Source organism: Seriola dumerili, unplaced genomic scaffold (assembly GCF_002260705.1).
Source record: "Seriola dumerili isolate Sdu_G_001 unplaced genomic scaffold, Sdu_1.0 BDQW01000291.1, whole genome shotgun sequence".
NCBI classification, from domain to species: Eukaryota; Metazoa; Chordata; class Actinopteri; order Carangiformes; family Carangidae; genus Seriola; species Seriola dumerili.
The window spans coordinates 912474-932228 of record NW_019174546.1 but is presented as its reverse complement, the minus strand read 5'-3'; the positions used below and the strand labels follow the sequence as shown (position 1 = coordinate 932228).

Below are 19755 nucleotides of genomic sequence, written 5' to 3'. Positions count from 1 at the left end.
TGTAGGATTATACACCATGCAAGTATGCAATATACATTTTTTTCAAGATCAAGTTCTTAAATATAGATAAAGCAGGACCATGTAAAGCCGAAGTGAAATCAAACCTCTGGGTTCTGTTCCACAAGTAAGAAAACAACATTTGTAACTACACCAATACCTGCTACTGAAGCCGTGGAGCAGGGGCGTTCTCAACCATATGTGGTGTGGCTTGCTTCATATGTTTAGCTGGCAGCTAGCAGCCACTTAGCTTAGCTTAGCTTAGCAAAAAGACTTGAAAGTCAGAACAACAACCTGAAAATAAAGTGTGGCTGCTCAGGGCCTATTATATTCATATTATAGCCTATAGACACCAAATAAAATCACAACCTATGAAATAATGACCACAAAAAAGGCTAAACCAGAAATGAAGTAACATAATAACAAAATGTCTGTACAAACCCGTTTGCCTTTGGGACTTTTCAAAAGTTGTTATTAATATCTATTAAATTCTACATGTGCAACAAAAACCTGGTCTTATTTTGAAAGCATATTTCCGGTTTCGCTCTATCTAACCCAGCCCAACTCGACACCCCGCACTGATTTCAGCGGCTCTTTCTAGAAAGCACATATTAAGGCACGTCATTCACTAAACCGGGGTCGTTTACACATCATCCAGGTGAGAGGTGAAAAAAGAAAGGCTGCTCATTGTGTTTTAGGTAAATTTTAAAGATGACAGCATCACACAGCAAACTGACAGCTGCACCCCTCACAGCTCACTCACTTTATAGTCCTACAGACACATGGTAGGATAACCTTCCAGCCCCAGAAGCCAGAAGAAGTGTGCGTGCGTGCGTGCGTGCGTGCGTGTGCGTGTGTGTTCCAGGTCCCTGAGGCACTGTTTTTATGTTTTGGCTTTCTTCAGCTTGTGTGTGTGCATGTACTATTCAGACCATTCCTATTGTTGGCTCAACACATCAAACCATAAACATGGAAGGTTTCATTTTTTCTAGATCTTAAAAATTACGTACATTTTTATTTCCATGTATTATAATAATCCCCAGTCTGTCTCTGGAAACTCTTGTCACCAGCTCCACAAATAGCAGAGAGGGCACAGTGATGATTGAGGATGATGAAGATGATGGGGCTGTGGTCGCCTCTCCCGCAGCCACAGCGCCATCTGCTGCACCACAGAGAAAGTGAGGTTTTCTCTTGGAGCTGATGATGAACCCTCTCATACTGCATTGGCTCTGAGCCCTGCCATGAGTCAGCGTCGATGCAAAGCTGCAGGTCAATCATTTCTGCTAATTGTCAATGCTTTATTTCTCTCCCTATATCGGGCAAAGCAGGCTTCATATCGCCATTTTTTCACACCTTGAATTTTTAAGAAATATTTTCTAAACCAGCCATGGATCAGTTTCGTGGTTTATTTGTCAAACTGGACCAAAACAAAGATGGATTCATTTCTGTGGCAGAGCTCCACGACGAAATGAGGAAGCATGGGATCCTATCAGCAGATAGCAAGGTCCAGGTAATATTCTCATTATCTCATTTCTCATAGTGTTTACTGCATGGTCCTAACTTCATTAATTAATTCATTCAAATACTACTATTCAAAACAAACCAGCCAATGAAAGAGGTTTTTTTTTCATCCAAGAATATCATTGATGCTTATGATAAAGACAAAGATGGCCTGTTGGATTATTCAGAGTTCCTCAGCTACATGATGGACAGAGAGAGGACCTGGAAAATTTACTTTCATGACCTTGACAAGAACAAGTGTGGTGAGTAGAGTGAGTGTTTGCACTTGAAAAATGTTCTATTCCTCAAACATTAAAGTAGAACTAGGCTTGTTGAATACTTACTATAAATACTAATATTTATCCATCTGTTTTTGAAGAATTACACCTACAGTTTTGTTCTCCTTTACAGAACATAATGTGTCCTACGACCGATGTAGGAGATGTGTGGTCCTACCTGGACATCTTCTTTATAAACCACAAAAAATGTTAAATTTTTTCTAATTTACAATAACAGTGTTTTCAAGGTCAGACGGGAACAGCTGAAACGCAAACGTTAGATTTGTTTATGGTACACTGTAGACAATACACTGACTGATCAGTACTACAGACTGTGCCCTTTACTCTCAGAGTGTGCAGTCATCACTTGACAGTTTGCAGACAATAAGTGGAAGAAGCAGTCCCAGTATCTGTTTGTAATTTTGTGCATTTCTTCTCTGATCAGGGGTGATTGACCAGGAGGACATCATATGTTTGTTTAAGGAGTTAGGAGTGGTCATTTCAAAGCCGAATGCAAAAAAAATAATACAAATGTAAGATTTTTTTGCGAACTACCTCATGGATTAATCATTATATTTGAACGAATACTCATTCATCTGAAAAAAACATAAACAAATTATACAGTCAAATTAGGTTCATACTGAGTTCAAAACACTCTCATGTTTCACTCACACACATTCAACACATTAGTGCTTTCCAAACAGATGATTCTCGTATCACTTTACAATAATGTATCCTTACTTTGTTGGTAAGATATCAATAATTACTTCATTAATGGTAATAAATCATTCTTGATGATCAGTAATACACATCCTAATGCCAGCAGAATTGAATTTGGGTTGCCAGATCGTAAGCCCGCATTTAATTTAGGGATTCCTCTTGGTCTTTGATTAGACTAATCTGGCGGCATCCCTTTTATGGATTCAGCACTTTGCCTTCAACAAGAAGGCAGCACAGCATCTGAGCCATTCACTAATGACTAAATAACATTTATTTTTTTGACTGCAGACTTGATGGCTTATTGTAAGATGGAAAAATTCACAGCCCTTTATTAATGAAGGTAGGGAGATTAGAATAAAGGGATCCATCAATTTGGGCTGACAACCTGGTATACCTGAGTTTATGTTATGCCAGCATTACAATGGCTTATTACTGCCCTGCATTAAGTCAATTAGCTATTAATCATTAATGAAAACATTCCTGGAAACCTTTACTAGTATGGATGATCGTAAAGTGATACTAGGATGATGTTTTAGACAAAATATTCATATATGAAAACTCTTAATATTTTGATGAAACACGAGTAACACTGAATATTTGCTGGTTATTGTGTTTGCTAATCCCAGGATGGATAAGGACAGTTCGATGACAGTGGACTGGGGTGAATTCCTGCACCATGTCATCCTCAACCCTGTGGACAACATTGGGGAGCTGGTGACCTCATGGAAACACCAGCTGGTAAGAAGAGGTGGTCCAGCAGTGTGACGCCCCTGTTTCTTTTGACAGATTGTGGAGAGACTCTCACATGCTATACACTTATGTAAATAACACAATGATTGACAAGTTACCACAAACGTCATTGAATGTAATTCCTCATATGTCTCTCTGTAGGTATTTGATGTGGGGGAGAGCCGTGCGATGCCCCTCGAATTCCCAGAGGAGGCGTCTGGTTTTGGTGCATGGAAGACGTTTGTTCTGGCAGCGGGCCTGGCAGATGCCGTATCCCGCACTGTGACGGCGCCCATCGACCGCCTTAAGACCCAGCTTCAGGTCAGCTCTACGAACAGGTGCCACTTTATTTGTGAAATACATGTATGTTTGTCCATGGTTTAGTGATGCCCCCCAATGGGACAATCAGTTAGATTAAGCTCATATGCAATACAAAACACACACACACACACACACACACACACACACACACACACACACACACACACACACACACACACACATCTAAGAAAACACCCCACGCATGCATGGTGCTGGGGAAACGGTCAGAAGTTTAAGTTTCTTCTGAAGTTGTCAAATTCCCACTTTCTTTTTTAACATCACTTTGTTTTAACACAGGTCCAATTACTAACTTCCAAAGCTTTCAACCACATCTCACAGCATAACTTGTTCTATTTGCTGACTAAAGACCATGAGATGCAGTTTAAAGCTCTGATAACGAGTAAGCGGTCCTTTGAGCTTAGATTATGGTGTTAGATTCAGTGTTCCTAAAGATAAGACGAGATATGAACCTCCAGGGTTAAACTCGCGTGAACAGCATTTAACATCTGCTCTGATCTCCTTTCATGTGGTCTGGATTCTGTTCTTAAATGGCCTGTTGTTACATTTGAGAGGTTGTTTTACTTGACTGTCTCAGGGTGTAAAGATAATGTGTTATCAGCCAGCCTACCTTGTTTTACATAATCTGTCTGCCCCCGATAGTAGAAGAGCATTCAGTTTACAGTTTATATGGCATATTGCTGACATGTATGAGGAAGAGAATGAGCCAAATCTTTCATGAGACTCGTCATATCTTTAGTGCTGTTCTTGCAGCTGCTTTAAATCAGTGCTTCTCCTTTTCTACCTTTAATGGTGAAGTATCATTGACAAAGACATCTAGTGATGTTTCTCTGTAGCCGACACTGACCCCTGACCTCCCTGAATTAAGCAAGTGAAAAGAGGTTGACAGCAATACAACATCATTTCTGTTTTCTGTCTTTACCTGCCTAGTATCTTTGTTGCACATGTAACTGTATCCCCCCACAAAAACTGTTTCAATATACTGTATCTCTGCTTCACATTGCATATTTATTGCAGCTGGCTATGAAAGTGATTCGGTTTAAACTATTTCCTGTGTGCCCCGCAGGTCCAAGGATCCAAGGCCTTCTCCCAAGGCTTCCAGGAGATGAGAGCAGGTGGTCTGCGGTCGATGTGGCAAGGTAACGCTGTCAATGTGCTGAAAGGAACACCACAGTCGACGCTACAGTGTCTTATCTACGCCCAGGTGAGGCATATGGCAGCGGACGGACTCTCCAGTGTGAATTATTTAGGATCCAGTTTCATATTTCTAATCGACATGCACTCTCCTGCTTTGTCCAGATGAAGGTGTACACCCAAAACAGAACCCAGGAGACTCTGACGGTGCAGCAGCGTTTCGGGTTGGGCTGCGTCTCCGGTGCTGTTGCTCATGCTGCCTTCTACCCTTTAGAGGTATCAGAGATCAGTGGCAGGTCTGAATGCTCAAACATTTCTGTCCTGTCCTGTATTTAGCTAAAATAGCTGAACATTGTTGAAGTATTACAAATTTTAAATGTCAGTATGTCATTGCCATGTTAATTGTGATGCTTTGGTTTGATTATTGTAAACAAATGAGATCATTGTGGAGATGTCTGTTAGATTCTACAGTATCACACGCAGCAAGTTAAACTTATTCCAGCATCATCAGGCGGCACAGTTGGGACTTAGATTTAAACCCCTCTTTTGCTCTCTTAATTACAATTGTGGCCCCTGCTTCCCAGTGTCTGCCATAAAGCAGTTTCTCCTCTGAGCTGTAAAACAACATCAACACTGACTGTATTGTAAAATTCAGTGCAATCCACTAATATTTTTCTGTTGATTATTTCCTTTGTGTGCACTCTAAAAAAGTGAAAAAGTAGTATATGCTTTAAAAGTTGCTTAGAGTTTCCAGTTAGCCCCATTACATTAGCAGTATTTTTCAATAATGATATATAATAGGACTTTATTTCTATAGCACTTTACTTAAGAAAGTTACAAAGTACTTCACAAACAAAAAGTCAGACTGTCCGAGTTATGAAACAGTGAATGTCTCGTTTTGGAATTAAACTCATTACTTTAAAAATATGAATATAATCCAACTGTTTGATGTGCCAGCCGAAGTTTATTTAGTAATCTCTCTCCTCTTATTTGCCCTTCAGGTGTTGAAAGTGAGGCTGAACCTGCAGCAATCTGGCACTTACAACGGTGTGGTGGCCTGTGCCAGATCCATTTACAGACACGAGTCTTTGTCCTCCTTTTACAGAGGATTCAAGCCTAGCATCCTCTGTATGATCCCCTACGCAGGTGTGGAGTGTGCAGTTCATCAGGTGAGACACACCAACACTCAAAAACTAAAACGCTGTTTCTCTGACAGATACTAATTGTAACTATTGGCGTCTTATTGCAGTCGATCATGAACTGGGCAAAGAGTGATCCGGCCTACAACAGTGACTCCAAACTGTTTTTCTTCAGTTTTGTGGCCTTTGCCTCTGGACAAATGACCAGTTACCCACTGGCTGTGATCCGCACTCAGCAGCAAGCTCAGGGTAATATTTCTATTTGGTTTAACACAGTTGAGTTTATTTGAAACAATCTGAGATCATGTTTTCCTCATCACCATTTGTATATTTTGCAGCTTTCAGCTCAGATTCACGCCCAGCTTCAGGCGTTTTACAAGGACTCATTGGGATATATGAAAGACGTGGAATTAGAGGATATTACAACGGCATGGGAGCCAGCTTTGTCAGGGCTGTTCCATGTGCCTTGATAAACTACACTTTAACTAGGAAATTTGAAAATCTGTTTTCTTCAGTGGAGTCTTGAGATTTAGCAAAGAGGTTGCTTTCTTTGCATGTTGAACTGTTGCTCTTAAACAAAACTTTGGAGGGTTGTGATCAGGAACACAAAGAAAAAACTGTGAACTCTTATGAATGTGAACTGAGTACACCAAAAATAACTGGAATCCTGAAACAATTGCAAGAGTCAAGTCTGCCAGACATGCACTGTCATTTGATTCACACTCAAATACCTCTGTAGCTTTTTTAAAGCATTAAGTTAAGAACGGTTTACCTCCAAGTCCATGAGACGTGGTGAAGTTTTTTAATACAGTAAATCTCAGACACATGGTTGACTTGAAATTTACAATGTGACTTAAGTGTAATAACTGCCCACTTCAGACTGAACTGTGTAAATGAAGTGTTGAAGTGTGAGCTGTATAATAAAATATAACATTTTATTTCATAACAGAGGTCAGGCATCTTCTTTTTCATTTATCATCAAACAGTGTCGATGGTGTCCTGAGTCAGTGTTTCTTTGTTTGTGTGAAGCTTTCACTGTGAGGTTTTAGAAGACTATTTCCATTGTCTTCATTATACTGTGAACATAAAATCAATCATCTTATTTTATATTACTTTATTACTGAATTTCACTGTAAAAGACAAATGACTAAGATTTCACAGGAATTATGTTTTGTCAGCCAGACCAGACCAGGTCGGGATCAAAAACCACTACACTAGATTTGTTAGATTTGATCTAGATTACTAAGGAGAGAATAGAGGCTCTTTAAAACACAATTACAAATTTGTGAAAGCTTGATTCTATTTGTCAAAACAGAAAAAAAATCTAAATTCTTTATGTAGGTTAGATTTGACATAGTGTTTAGTTAAAATGTGACCGTTAACGCGAGACTAGACATGTGACCGCGAGTTTTCCCGTCCACATCCCGTGAATGAAACCCGCCATCTTGTCGCGTCGAGCAGAAGAAGAAGAAGATATGGCTGACTACAGCAGCGTGGCTCCGCCGTCCTCTAACGCCGGTGGCGGGATGAACGATGCTTTTAAAGATGCTCTGCAGCGAGCACGACAGGTAAGAAGTCCCACTGTGTCGTTTAGTCAATGAATAATTTCCAAGTCGGTGGCAAGTGGGTAGTTTTTGTGCTTTCTGCCGTTACATACGGGTTTGGGGCAAGCTAAGCTAAGCTAACAAGTAACGTTACGCCACGCTGCAAAAAACGATGCGAAACCAGAAGCTGGTATAGTTGCGAGCACAGGGAACGTTAGAAAAACATGATCATTTATTGAGAGCCCTAAGCTTTCTGTGTTTTAACAACATCGTTCAATTAGGTGAAATGTAAGCTGAAGCGGTCCTTTGTTGGTCCCGACTTCCGGACAGAAATGTAGGCCGCAGGCAGCGTGTTGTACGAGTACAGCGAAAAAGGAAAATCAACTGAACTGTTGTTTTCTCTGTTATTTGCTGTTTCAGATCGCGGCGAAGATAGGTGGTGATGGAGTTGCGGCACCTCCAACAAATGAATTTGGCTACGGAGGCCAGAAAAGGCCCCTGGAGGACGCTGGTGGGTATTTTCCCATGCCTAACCTGAATATCGGTCAGTGGCTCAAATCGATTCAATGCAAGTCTTCACAGTTAATGCTTGCCTGTGTGTTTTTTTTAAAATCGTATTTGCATAGAGATGTTCTTAATCAATAGTACTATTTCATATTAATGTGCATTTTCAACAATAAGTCTAACATCACTACTAATCATATTACTGCACTTTCTTGTGTTATTTTTGTTTTATGCAGTAAATTGGCTATGGCATGTGTTTTGTATTTGAATGATATCTTGACTGTCTGTCCTCACAGCTGTTTTCCACCAGTGCCTGGTGCTGAAAATGTATTAATATTTCAGGGGTGAACATATGTGATTTCATAATTTAGTTTTTAAAGTTACAATATCAAAGCTGGTTGGATCCCTGTTGGTTGGAACAATCAAGTATCCAATTGATAATTGAATCCCAGATTCTGTTTAAGTAAATATCAGCATAATTATAAACTGATTCCAGTATATTAGGTACATGTAGGATATTGTTATGCAGTCTAATACAACAGTAGTGAAATAAATTATTATGACATTGATTTGAATGGGGTGGTCAAAATATTAAGTGTAATGTAGGAGCCTACAATTAACAGCACCACAAACTACAGCTGTTGTAGTTGAATTTTTCAACAACCCTTTGCCTTAACCATTTGTATTTCAGGCAATGCCGTTTCAGTCCCTGATAGTAATGTGATAGGGGGTATAATGTCAGATACTTATGCTGGTTATTATGTTGTGTTATCACAGACCAACCAGAGACAAAGAAAGTGGCTACAAATGATGGTAAGTTACCTGAAGATATAGCTGTAGTTACGGTAGTACACAAGACTGTAATTCTTGATAATTCCCTACCTAAAGTAATTGGCCTAAAATTAGCATTAATTGGGACATTGGTGCATGGTTTACATCTTGCATTGTATATTTTATCCCTCAATGCTCTGTAATATCTTTTCCCCAGCCTTTTCAGCAATGGGAGGAATGGGTGGTCCCCCAAGGTAAATACACACACTAAACTAAAACATTACCTTTGACACTCATCTTATTAAAATGGCATATTGTAATGCTCACACTAACTTATCATGTCATTCTCAGGTCAACATCAGAAGAGTTCAAGGTTCCAGATGGAATGGTTGGATTCAGTAAGTTTTAATTTTTACTGAACAATGAAAGCAAAAATTCATTGTTGTTAGTATTTGGGTGTAAAAGATTTTTTCTCATTCTTTTCTAGTTATTGGAAGAGGGGGCGAGCAAATATCACGTCTGCAGCAGGAGTCTGGTTGTAAAATACAGATCGCCCCTGGTAGGTTTAGATTTGCTGCTGATACTTGGATATCACGTGTAATGTTTCATATTTGGTTTTGGTTTTTATTGTTTAGGCTTTATATAAACAGTTCCTTCTCTGTGTTTTAGACAGTGGAGGGATGCCAGACAGGTCGGTGACATTAACAGGACCACCAGAATCAATCCAGTGAGTAACCAATCCTTTCTCACCTTTAAAACCCCAGGTGCAGCAAATCTTATTTTTAGAAACTTGCATTTTATTTAATGCCTTAAAATGTTGATCACAAATTCCATTGGCTCCTTGTTAAAAATTCTAGACGGTGTATAATTGTAATTTCTCTCCCATCAGGACCGCAAAGAGGCTACTAACAGAGATAGTTGAGAAGGGACGCCCAGCTCCAGCGTTCCACCACAATGATGGCCCGGGAATGACTGTTCAGGAGATTATGGTCCCTGCCTCTAAAGCCGGACTTGTCATTGGAAAGGGAGGAGAAACCATCAAAAGCCTACAGGTGAGTGTTCGGCCAGTGGCAGAAGACAAAAATAAATCGAAGAGGATGGTGGTGGTAGTACTGTTAAGTATGACCGTCTTTCAAGCAGAGGACAAACTTGGCACAGACACTTATTAGATATATTTTGTTTATCTCGACCTGCAGGAAAGAGCAGGAGTGAAGATGGTAATGATCCAAGATGGACCCCAAAACACAGGCGCAGACAAGCCACTCCGCATTTCAGGAGAACCCTTCAAAGTTCAGGTGGGTCCTCCAACATGTGACCATTGCACTTCTATCTTTATAGCTGGGAAACAAAAAAAAAAAAGCTCTACCTTCATTTTAATTGGATATGAGCTACTTCTCCGCAGTAGAGCAAACCCCTGGCTAGAACAATAAAGTCCTGTTACATGCCTTCATGGAGGCTGGTGGAGTAAGACTGTCTTTTCTCTTCAGCAAGCCAAAGAGATGGTGATGGAGCTGATCAGAGACCAGGGCTTCAGGGAGCAGAGGGGCGAGTATGGTTCAAGGATCGGAGGAGGAGATAGCTTAGACGTGAGTGCTTGCAGTAATCCGTTTCGTTTATAAACTTGGAGACGAGGTTTCAGTCAGTGTCTTTAAGTTTGGTTTTGTTTTCTGTCACCGTTTAGGTTCCAGTCCCCCGGTTTGCAGTAGGAATTGTCATTGGCAGAAACGGAGAGATGATCAAGAAAATACAGAATGACACAGGCGTCAGGATTCAGTTCAAACCAGGTGAGTGCTCAAGTCTGCTCTATCACAAAAAGATCTGAGAATCAACCAAAAGCAAAAGTCATTTAGATGCAGTTAAAATGTGGACGGTCTATGATGAAAACTCATGCACCACGCTGAAGAGCTGATGTATAACCCCAACCCTAAACTTATCTGAGACCTGAACACATAAAAAGAATTTGGAGTATCGGCGGAAACCATAGTTTTAGACACTCACGTTTATTATTAGCAAACATTTTTGTAAGTTTCGTTCCAGCAACAGAAATTGAGAAAATTCTGTGTCAATAGTCTCTAATCACCTTATTTTCTCCTGTAGATGATGGCAGCACACCAGACAGGATAGCACAGATCATGGGTCCTCCTGACCAGGCTCAGCACGCGGCAGAAATCATATCAGACCTGCTGAGGAGTGTCCAGGCCGGGGGACCACCAGGACATGGCGGTGGCAGAGGACGTGGTCGTGGGCAGGGCAACTGGAACATGGGGCCCCCTGGTGGCCTGCAGGAGTTTACCTTCACTGTCCCAACTATGAAGACCGGCCTCATCATTGGAAAAGGCAAGTGGCCCCTCAACACCACAGCTTGATTTAAAACTGTGTTGCTATGGCAAGTGGGATCTGAGAATTGAGTTAGATGTCCAGGTAAATCCTACAAAGAACAGATTTAACTTGAGACATTTGTTGTGACTTAAATGACTGTGGAGAAATTTCGGCGGCTGCACCATGCTGCTCCAAAAGCCACATAAGTGTCCTGGGGGGAGGGTTACTTTTCACCAACATTTCATTAAGGTAACAAAATGTTGGTAAAAGAGTAATATATTAAAAATAAGAAATATTTAAACCAATAAATTGGAATTCGGAGTGAGATGTGAGGGTGATTTTAGATGCAGGTAAAATGTGGACGGTCTATGATGAAAACTCATGCACCACGCTGAAGAGCTGATGTATAACCCCAACCCTAAACTTATCTGAGACCTGAACACATAAAAAGAATTTGAAGTATTAGTTGTAGAGACCATAGTTTTAGATACTTGTGTTATTTATTAGAAAATGCAAAAAGAAATTTTACGTTTCGTCCCAACATCAGAAATTGTGAAATTCTGTGTCGATAGTCCTGGGAGAGGAACAGAAAACAATGTGTTAACCTGTATTAACTTGTTGATGTGGGTGCATGTTTACATTATAACAGGGTCACTAAGATATTGGTCCAGTTTGCTGTTTTGTCCTCCATTTCATTAGAGGTCAAGAAATTTGGCTGTTTTTAAATTCATATTTGTGATGTTTTTTTCATCCAGGTGGTGAGACAATCAAGGGCATCAGCCAGCAGTCTGGAGCCAGGATCGAGCTACAGAGGAATCCTCCACCCAACGCTGATCCCAACATCAAAATGTTCACAGTCAGAGGCTCTCCTCAACAGATCGACTACGCCAGGCAGCTGGTGGAGGAGAAAATCGGAGTGAGAAACAGAGTACAAGTCCCCTATAAAGACATTTGTCTACTCTAAGCTTCTTTACTGACTTTTTCTGATGTGTTTTCAGGGACCAGTCACTCCAATGGGTGGCCCACATGGCCCCCCTGGTCCACATGGAGGTCCAGGCCCACACGGTCCTCCTGGTCCACCAGGACCCCCTGGGGCTCCCATGGGTCCGTACAACCCTGGTCCATACAACCAGGGACCTCCAGGGCCACAGTAAGTACAGTTTGCCTTGTGTTTCTTCCTCACCTTTTAAAGTTCAGTGTGATAGGAATATTGAAACAGCAGTAGAGGATGTGGAAAGTTGATTATTACTTATTTTCTTTCATCAGTGGTCCTCCTGCGCCTTACCAGCCTCAGGGATGGGGCAATGGTTACCCACATTGGCAACAGGGACAACCTGATCCAAGTGAGTACCTGCTACTTTTTGATACACTGTACATTTGATATCTGAGGGAAATGTAAAAGCTGTTCACGTTCCTCCTCTGTCTTAGACACTGACAAAACATTTTAGCATTAGTTAAAGTCAGAACGATTTCAGCACATCATCACTATCTGTAGGTCTTAACGTCTGAAAGCATAAATGCCTTCTACGGTCTTTTTTTAGGGAACAGAATTCAGTCTTAAATTTAATTGGGCAAACACTACAGAAATCCCTATCATAGATTATATATAAGACAGTTATAACTTTTTGTGTATAGCTTTACTCTGGCCCTCCGGGTTGTAACCAGACCTGTTTGCTGTGTTCAGATAAAGCGGCAGCCGACGCCAATGCAGCGGCGTGGGCAGCCTACTATGCTCAGTACAGCCAGCAGCCGCAAGCTCCCATGACCCCAACAAGTGGAGCTCCTGGCACGACTCAAACCAATGGCCAAGGTAACTTAAGTGTTTCTCAATTACCCAACTGTCAGTGCAGAGAGCAGAAACTGTTCTAGACGAGTGTAGAGCAGTGTAGTTTACTAGCTTTACTTTAGTAGTGTCCTTTGCTCACGTCTCCCTGGTGTCTAACAGGAGACAAGTTGGTTTGGTTTCACCTTTTAAATCACTTTGCTTTTCCAGAGCACTTTTTTTTTTTTTTTTATTACCCCAGGGACAGGGTAGTTTTCCTCCACTATCCCTAGGTTGACAGCGCGACCCAGGCAGGTGGAGGACAAACTGCTAAGAATGATTCACTAATTACAAGTACCGTTTTTTTTAACAGGTGACCCACAGGCTGCAGGTCAGAGTGGACAGGCAGATTACACCAAGGCCTGGGAGGAATATTACAAGAAAATGGGTATATGAACGTAGTTCCAGTGTACACTTATTGACACAAGACAGTCTAAACAGCCACTGGGCCTTCAGTCAGCTTCTTTTTCAGGTCTGGGTCAGTATTGCTGGCCTGCAGTGGAGCGTTTTCACTGTGCCTCCACTTGGTTTGACATTTGACGCCTGTGCTGTTTAGACTGCAACACTTTGACTGTCTACAGGAGCTGTCGACACAGAACCACCTTTTCTGAGCTTAGAGTAGCCTATTTTCTAGACTTTCTTTAGGCCTTATCCACACAAATGGCAGAGTATTGCAATGTGCCATGAATGTGTTACTGCTACTGAACGTGTGTAGAGTTAAATGATGCAACATGTTTGATTTGTGGGTTGGGGTTTTGGGTCATGTATTATAAAAAATGTAGGAATAATGTTAATTTCTTTTTTTCTTTTCTTTTTTTTTCCTGATTTCATTTGGCACTTGAATGCATTGACACATTTTTCCCTTCTCTTTGCAGGTCAACAGAGTCAGCAACCTCAGGACTACACGAAAGCCTGGGAGGAATATTACAAGAAACAAGGTCTGTGAACTCGGACTCAATTCATTGAGCATTTTCCTCCTTGTTCTGATGGTCAGATCTCCAATTTGGCTACTCATCTGCTGTTACAGATACATGGGGGTTTAGTTAAAGTGGCATACACATTAAGCTCAGTCATGGTTCCATGGTGAAAATATAATAAGCAGTCAGTTGGCAGTGTATGTGAGACAAATGATTTCGTGTGATCCTAAAGTGTGGGGTGGGATAGAAACTTGAATCAGTCGAATTAGATAAGTTGTGTGTGATTCATAATAGCACATAGGTCTTATCAGATCGACTTTTTTGAAGTTAAACAGTCATCCCCCTAAAGATTACGGTATTTGCAGGTCTTAAAGTCTTCAAAAGAATTGATTTGTTCCTTTAGGAACGGGCCTTAGAAAGTATTAAAAAGTCTTGAGTTTCCATTTAATTTCAGTTAAACACCTTAAATGTTTTCTCGAACTGCTATAAGCAGTAACGTTGGTTCTAAAATATTTTTCTGTGTGATTTTAGAAAAAGTCTGGAAAATCCCTAATACTATTATTCCAGACACTTTGACCCAATGTAGAATTTATATGTGGACCCCAAATAAATTTGTCATCCATTTATTTTCTGCTGCAGAGTCAGGTCATATTTTTAATGATTATATAATAATTACATTATTGGGTGTATTGTTATATTGGGAAGTAAAATGTGACGTAAATATAAATCCATGCACTTGATAAACAGTTCTAGGCCCTATCATCTGTACTGGCTGTCATTCATATTTTTCATACTTTGGCTGTGAAAAATGTATAAAGTTTAGTTGTATGTGATATTTTAGATTAAACTTGATAAAACCTGCAGTAACCCTGGAGGTAAATGTTGTTGATGTTGAAGGGAGGCTGTGTTCTTCCAGCAGCGCTCTGTCACTGAGTAGCTGCTCTCCCAGCCGCCCGACAGAAAAGCAGAAGGTTTCTGACCTGCCACTCAAAGAAATCGGTGGTGGGTTCGTTCCCCTTCTTATATCTGTTTAAAAATGCCAGTGATAATTTCCTACAGTGCAAGGTGACATATTTGAATTGCATGTTTTATTTGACAGTTGTCCCAGAGAGATTCAGTTCACAATCACATATGTTGAAGAAAACATCAAATTTTCAAATTGGTGAAGCCGGAACCAGTTTGGAAAATGATCAAGATGATTTATCAGTTGTCAAAGTAGTTGTTCGTTTTTTGTCAATTATTGAATAGCTACAGCTCAACTCTTAGTTTTTAAACATGTTGAGGTGCATGTAAAGCTTTGGTAGCACAAAGGGAGTAGCAGGAAGTCCATTTGTTCTGTACAGTTTGAATGAAACGAGAAAGTTTTAATATGCATAGTAAACATTTTCATATGAAGCAAACACTTTAATGTCCTTTTGTTTTCACACTGCAATTCTTTACACTTAGTTTTTTATGTTTCTTTGCTAATAGATGTATTAGCTATTAACCATTCACACTTCAGAGCTGCCCCATGATTCTGCTGGGAATCACACCGGGCATGAAACTGGTTAATGCGCCTTACTTCCTTGTTCTGGTTCAGCTGGTCTGAAATCTTACATACCAGCTGCTGCTCTTGTCTTTCAACTCAAACCTTAGAGTATGTGGCAGTTGTTGTCACACCCAGTCTGTGATCGGACAGAAGATTTTATTCATCAGCAGTAAAATACCGGCTTTACATACCTTTTTAAAGGGGTGTGTGCCCCTATGGGCAAACTGTTCGAAAGTTTATGGTCTTAAAAAGTGTTAACTATGGCAGCAGTTCTATGTCCACTGAGAGTGAATTTACCCTCTGTAACATGAGGGGACATCACATGGGTAGGGACTGTCATAGACTACCAGTCAAAAGTTTTACAACAGCTCAGTTTTTCCAGTTTTTATTGAAATGTAAGCAGCAAGTCCAGTGAATAACCTTAAATGTAAGTGGTAAAAGGTTTAGGTCACCCAAACTGAGTTGTAAAAAACAAAAGGCCCTTTTCAGTTGTACAAAGGTGGTGTTTCAGCAGATGATATTGAAATGCAGATAGTGTATGTTATCACAATTGTGGAAAAAAAAGGGCAATTAATAAAGACAAGACAATAAAAACCCTGAAGTGTAGGCCCTTAGTCCTTTTTAGAGAAATTGCAAAGAAAGCCAAGGTGTCGCTCAGTCTGCACTTGTGGCTTTCAAACTACATTGGAATCAAATATTGTTCAGAAACATTGTCCTAACACTGTTGCACAAGTGTGAAAGGTCACTGCTTTAACCCAAAAATTTAGATTAGATTTTGTTTAATATTTGCTTCCTTGTAAGTTCAGGTTGCTGGCGAGTGTTTGAAGAAAATAATTGAAACTTTTCTCTGGTTTTACCCTCCAGGTCAAGCTGCCCCTCAGGCCACAGCAGCAGCAGCAGCAGCTGCCTCCCAGCCTGGAGGCCAGCCAGACTACAGTGCTGCCTGGGCGGAGTACTACCGGCAGCAGGCTGCTTACTATGGCACAGCCAACCCTCAGACGATGGGCGCAGCACCACAAGCCCCTCAGGTACACCCCTGATAAGAATCTGCCCTCCACATTCACTTATACTCAGTAGTTTTGTGCCATAACTCCCTTCCTTCCTCAGGTTTTTACAGGGCTCCAGTGGTCGCAGCAGCTACACAAACTTTAACCAAAACACTTTCATCCCTACACAGGTTTTTAGCTTTTTATTTTGGGAAGCTGAGTCCACTGTTTCTGCTGTTAACATGCAATGTATCTTCTATGTATTTCTTCTGCACAGGGCCAGTAATGTGAAGTGGACATAAAGTAAATGCTACATTGTCGAAACAAAATCCTTTGTTTAATGTTTGGATGCAGACGCCTTGATGAAGATCTTAAATTTCCTTGGTTTGAAAGTGTTTCACATAAATGGCAGATTTCCCGGCGAACACGTCCTCTTTTTTTTTTTTTTTTTTTTTTTTTTTTTTTTTCTTTTCTTTTTTTCTTTCTCTTGTAAATGCTTTGTTTTTAGTGAGGTAATTATACATATGGTCATTCCAGCCCTGTATCTACATTAAATGTGGTTAGAACTCATGTTTATTGAACTGTTGACATTACCATGTAAATCATCTCAGTTTTAAAATGCTATTGCCTGTTGTGTTTTTGCAATAAAACAAACTGAAACCTCCTGTGTTGGTAAGTTGGGGTGGTTTGAAAGCAAGAGGGTTGAGATGAATTTCTGTATGTTTTTGTTTTACCGGGGTGGGGGGAGTTTGAAATGCAGGCCATGTGTGGGTTTAATTGTCCTAAATGGATGACTCAAAGTTGTGCTGTCCTGTCTCTCTCCAACTGTCTATAAGGCTCTTAGATACATTATGTGCGTGCAATGATCCAGAGTGGTTCAGACCAACAAACGTCCTCTTGTTGATAGACATTTTTTTTACACTTCCTGTTTCCTGACATTGCTCTGACATCAGCTGTAGACAGATGTTTGTCCTTTAGAAAGTTGACAGGTATCTGTGTATCGTAACTCATGCATTAACTGCGTTTCTGTGGCGCTGTCTTTAAGTTTTGCCTGGTTTGCTGACATTGTTGAGGTAGTATGCACTGTCTTGCATTGATTAGACACTTCCTCCTCCACAGGCAAGTTTAGAAAAAGCGGTAAGCAAGTATTTTTCTTTACATGTTCCTCAGAAAACGTGGTTGCAAGAAATGTTGCATATTTTTAGTGTTACATATATATATATTTTTTTGTGCTGTTCTTTTTCCAGGACAGTCAGGTAAATTGCCACTGTATCGAAAATGCATTGAATCGTTTTGTCTTGCCCATTTCCAGTTGTGAACTAACTCACATGTATAAATTTGTCTTTTTAAAAGAATGTTTTTTTAATATAAAAACATTGCAAAAAAAAACCTTTTTGCTGTGCCCATTCTGTTAGTGTTTATCCAGTTTAAGAACATAGATGTTGTAGGGTCGGGGGTGGCTAAGCAGTCGTCATCCATCAGTTGAGCCCTCCTATCCTGTAAGTACAAAAACTGTGATTGACTTTGAGAGATACACGCCTTTTTTGATGCTTTATGAACTGCAAAAGATGTAGTATTTTTGTCAAATATTGCCATTTTCCCCATGTCTGTGGGTAAGTATCAAATGTTCTGAGGAGAGGCTTTAGTGCTTTAGACTCTGATTCTTGTACCACATGTTTCTGAGACTTTATTTCCCTTGTGTGACTCCTGACTGCATAACATTGAGACTCTGAATCTTTACAGTGTGTTGATTCTCTGTAGCTTGTTCTAGATTTTGCGTGTAGGTAGCATTTCAGTGCCAGTTGGGAGATCTGAACTGAGGGCTTGAATGTCAGCACTCTTACACTGCTGGTAGGAACTGTTTAAGGATGTCCATGGATTTTCTTTTTGCGTTTTTGAATATCTGACCTGCTAAGTGCCATTGTGTAGTTGAGACTCATGTTTTTTAAAATGCCATTTATTGCATTACATTGCTTTAGAGAAGTCCTATTGCATAACTCCAGCATAGCATGCTTAGGTTTCTGCTGTTAATTCTTTAATGTCCCATATGAGCATGTGGAATGCTAGTAGTGGAAGTGCTTCTGACAAGCTCAGTATTGATTTGTGACATTTTCTGAATGAGCACTGTTGTTGAAAGGCTGTTGATTTTAAAAGTCAAAACAATCTTTGACTGCATTGTTCACTGATGGCAAACAGTGCAATATATCTGATCTTTGCAGTGTCATCCCAGACCTTGCACCTTAGGTTCTGCTGCAATAACACAGGTAAGCGAAACCTAAGGAAACCAGTGTTTTATTTTTATTTTTTTTTTACCAATATCCATGCAAAGAAATGCTTACCTGTGTCGTTAACATGCCTCAATGCATTCATGCTTAGTCGTAAAGAAATGTCCAGGATATTTAGTATGAAAAGCCTTTCTTTTAAGATGATCTGCTTTCATGAATGAACTGCATGATATGAGTTGTATGACTTTGCCACATTCAAGTTTCAAAAAGTGACTTTATACCCAGAAAAGGTTGTTGTGTAGTAGGTTCACTGAGGAAATGTTGTCACTGCCGTATGTGCTTAATATTTGAAAATAGTCGTATGTTTGCATCCCGGTAAGTCTGACAGTGAAATGTTCAACCGATGCTTTAGACAACTTTGACACTGGTGTAACAAACTGCATGCCATGCAAACACTGTTGCCAGAAGTTAGCAATGTGCTCAACTGTTAGGTCACAAACGGTGAAATACATGATTTTTTTTATCTTTTTTTAAATTTTCTGTCGTGGTGTGAATCTGCCCTCAAAGTGCAGTGCAAATCTACTATTGAAACGCTGCTGCCTTCACTTCTCGCTCACAGTGTTGGAGGATGCTGCAAGCTTAGGTCGTAGAGTCAGGCCCTGTCGTAGTTTGTCCCCAAAAGGAGGAATCCTTTGAGTCAATGCCACTGCTGAACGTAGACCGTTCAAGAGCTCCAGTGATAAGGTAAAAACAAAAAAAGCAACGCAATGAAATTCAAATTCTGTGATTGCAAAAGTGTTGGTCTGATACATGTTTTCCAGCTCGGATTGACTGTTTAGTTTTGTTTTAATCATGCCATAGTGTATTTAGAGTTGTCTGATGGCTGTTTTTAATCGCTTGAATGCCTTCATCAGTTACCTTTTAGCAAACAGGAATGTGCTTTAGAAAGTTGGATGAGGACAGGAACTGATGTACTTCAATGACATATGCACTGTTTTTATTGGCAGTAAATTTGGGGTTTAGATGACTTCTCTGTAGTTAAAAGGTCACATACTGTTTTGTTTGAGGCTGTTCACTCTGTACATGTGAGATGCTCAGTGTTTCAACACAGAGTTCGAGTGGGTGTAGAAGACTAAAGGAGCATGCCTTAGAGGTAAAAAGGTTTCATGTGCTGTGTATATTATCAAATTATTGGTTTGTTTTTTGAATTAACTGTTCTGACTTTTGAGATGTTGCCATGTTCATTAATAAAGTTGTAACAAATAAAGTGGACTAGTGTACTTGAATTTTTATCGGATTGAAC

The 19755-nt window shown here is 40.2% G+C and overlaps 2 protein-coding genes across 8 annotated transcripts; both read left to right on the top strand.

Moving 5' to 3' along the window:
- Positions 1-1384: 1384 nt before the first annotated feature.
- On the top strand, positions 1385-6651 carry LOC111231227 (calcium-binding mitochondrial carrier protein SCaMC-2-like). The gene is made up of 10 exons (XM_022758265.1): positions 1385-1507; positions 1634-1760; positions 2221-2308; positions 3122-3233; positions 3387-3545; positions 4630-4767; positions 4863-4973; positions 5699-5866; positions 5947-6085; positions 6175-6651. The coding sequence occupies exons 1-10, from the start codon at positions 1385-1387 to the stop codon at positions 6360-6362; spliced, it is 1353 nt and encodes a 450-aa protein (XP_022613986.1). The 3' UTR covers positions 6363-6651.
- A 631-nt stretch (positions 6652-7282) lies between these two features.
- Positions 7283-19719, top strand: fubp1 (far upstream element binding protein 1). 7 transcript variants are annotated; one of them, XM_022758211.1, is made up of 20 exons: positions 7283-7404; positions 7801-7924; positions 8662-8697; positions 8873-8909; positions 9007-9053; positions 9143-9214; positions 9325-9382; positions 9545-9707; positions 9852-9950; positions 10143-10241; positions 10337-10439; positions 10753-10992; positions 11730-11890; positions 11973-12124; positions 12241-12317; positions 12659-12784; positions 13110-13184; positions 13672-13734; positions 16106-16269; positions 16505-19719. In XM_022758211.1, the coding sequence occupies exons 1-20, from the start codon at positions 7312-7314 to the stop codon at positions 16511-16513; spliced, it is 1998 nt and encodes a 665-aa protein (XP_022613932.1). In that variant the 5' UTR covers positions 7283-7311; the 3' UTR covers positions 16514-19719. The 7 variants fall into 7 exon arrangements, with proteins under 7 accessions (XP_022613932.1, XP_022613933.1, XP_022613934.1 ...); XM_022758212.1 differs by having other exon boundaries at positions 7306-7404; positions 7801-7891; XM_022758213.1 differs by lacking the exon at positions 8662-8697 and having other exon boundaries at positions 7306-7404; positions 7801-7891.
- Positions 19720-19755: the final 36 nt, after the last annotated feature.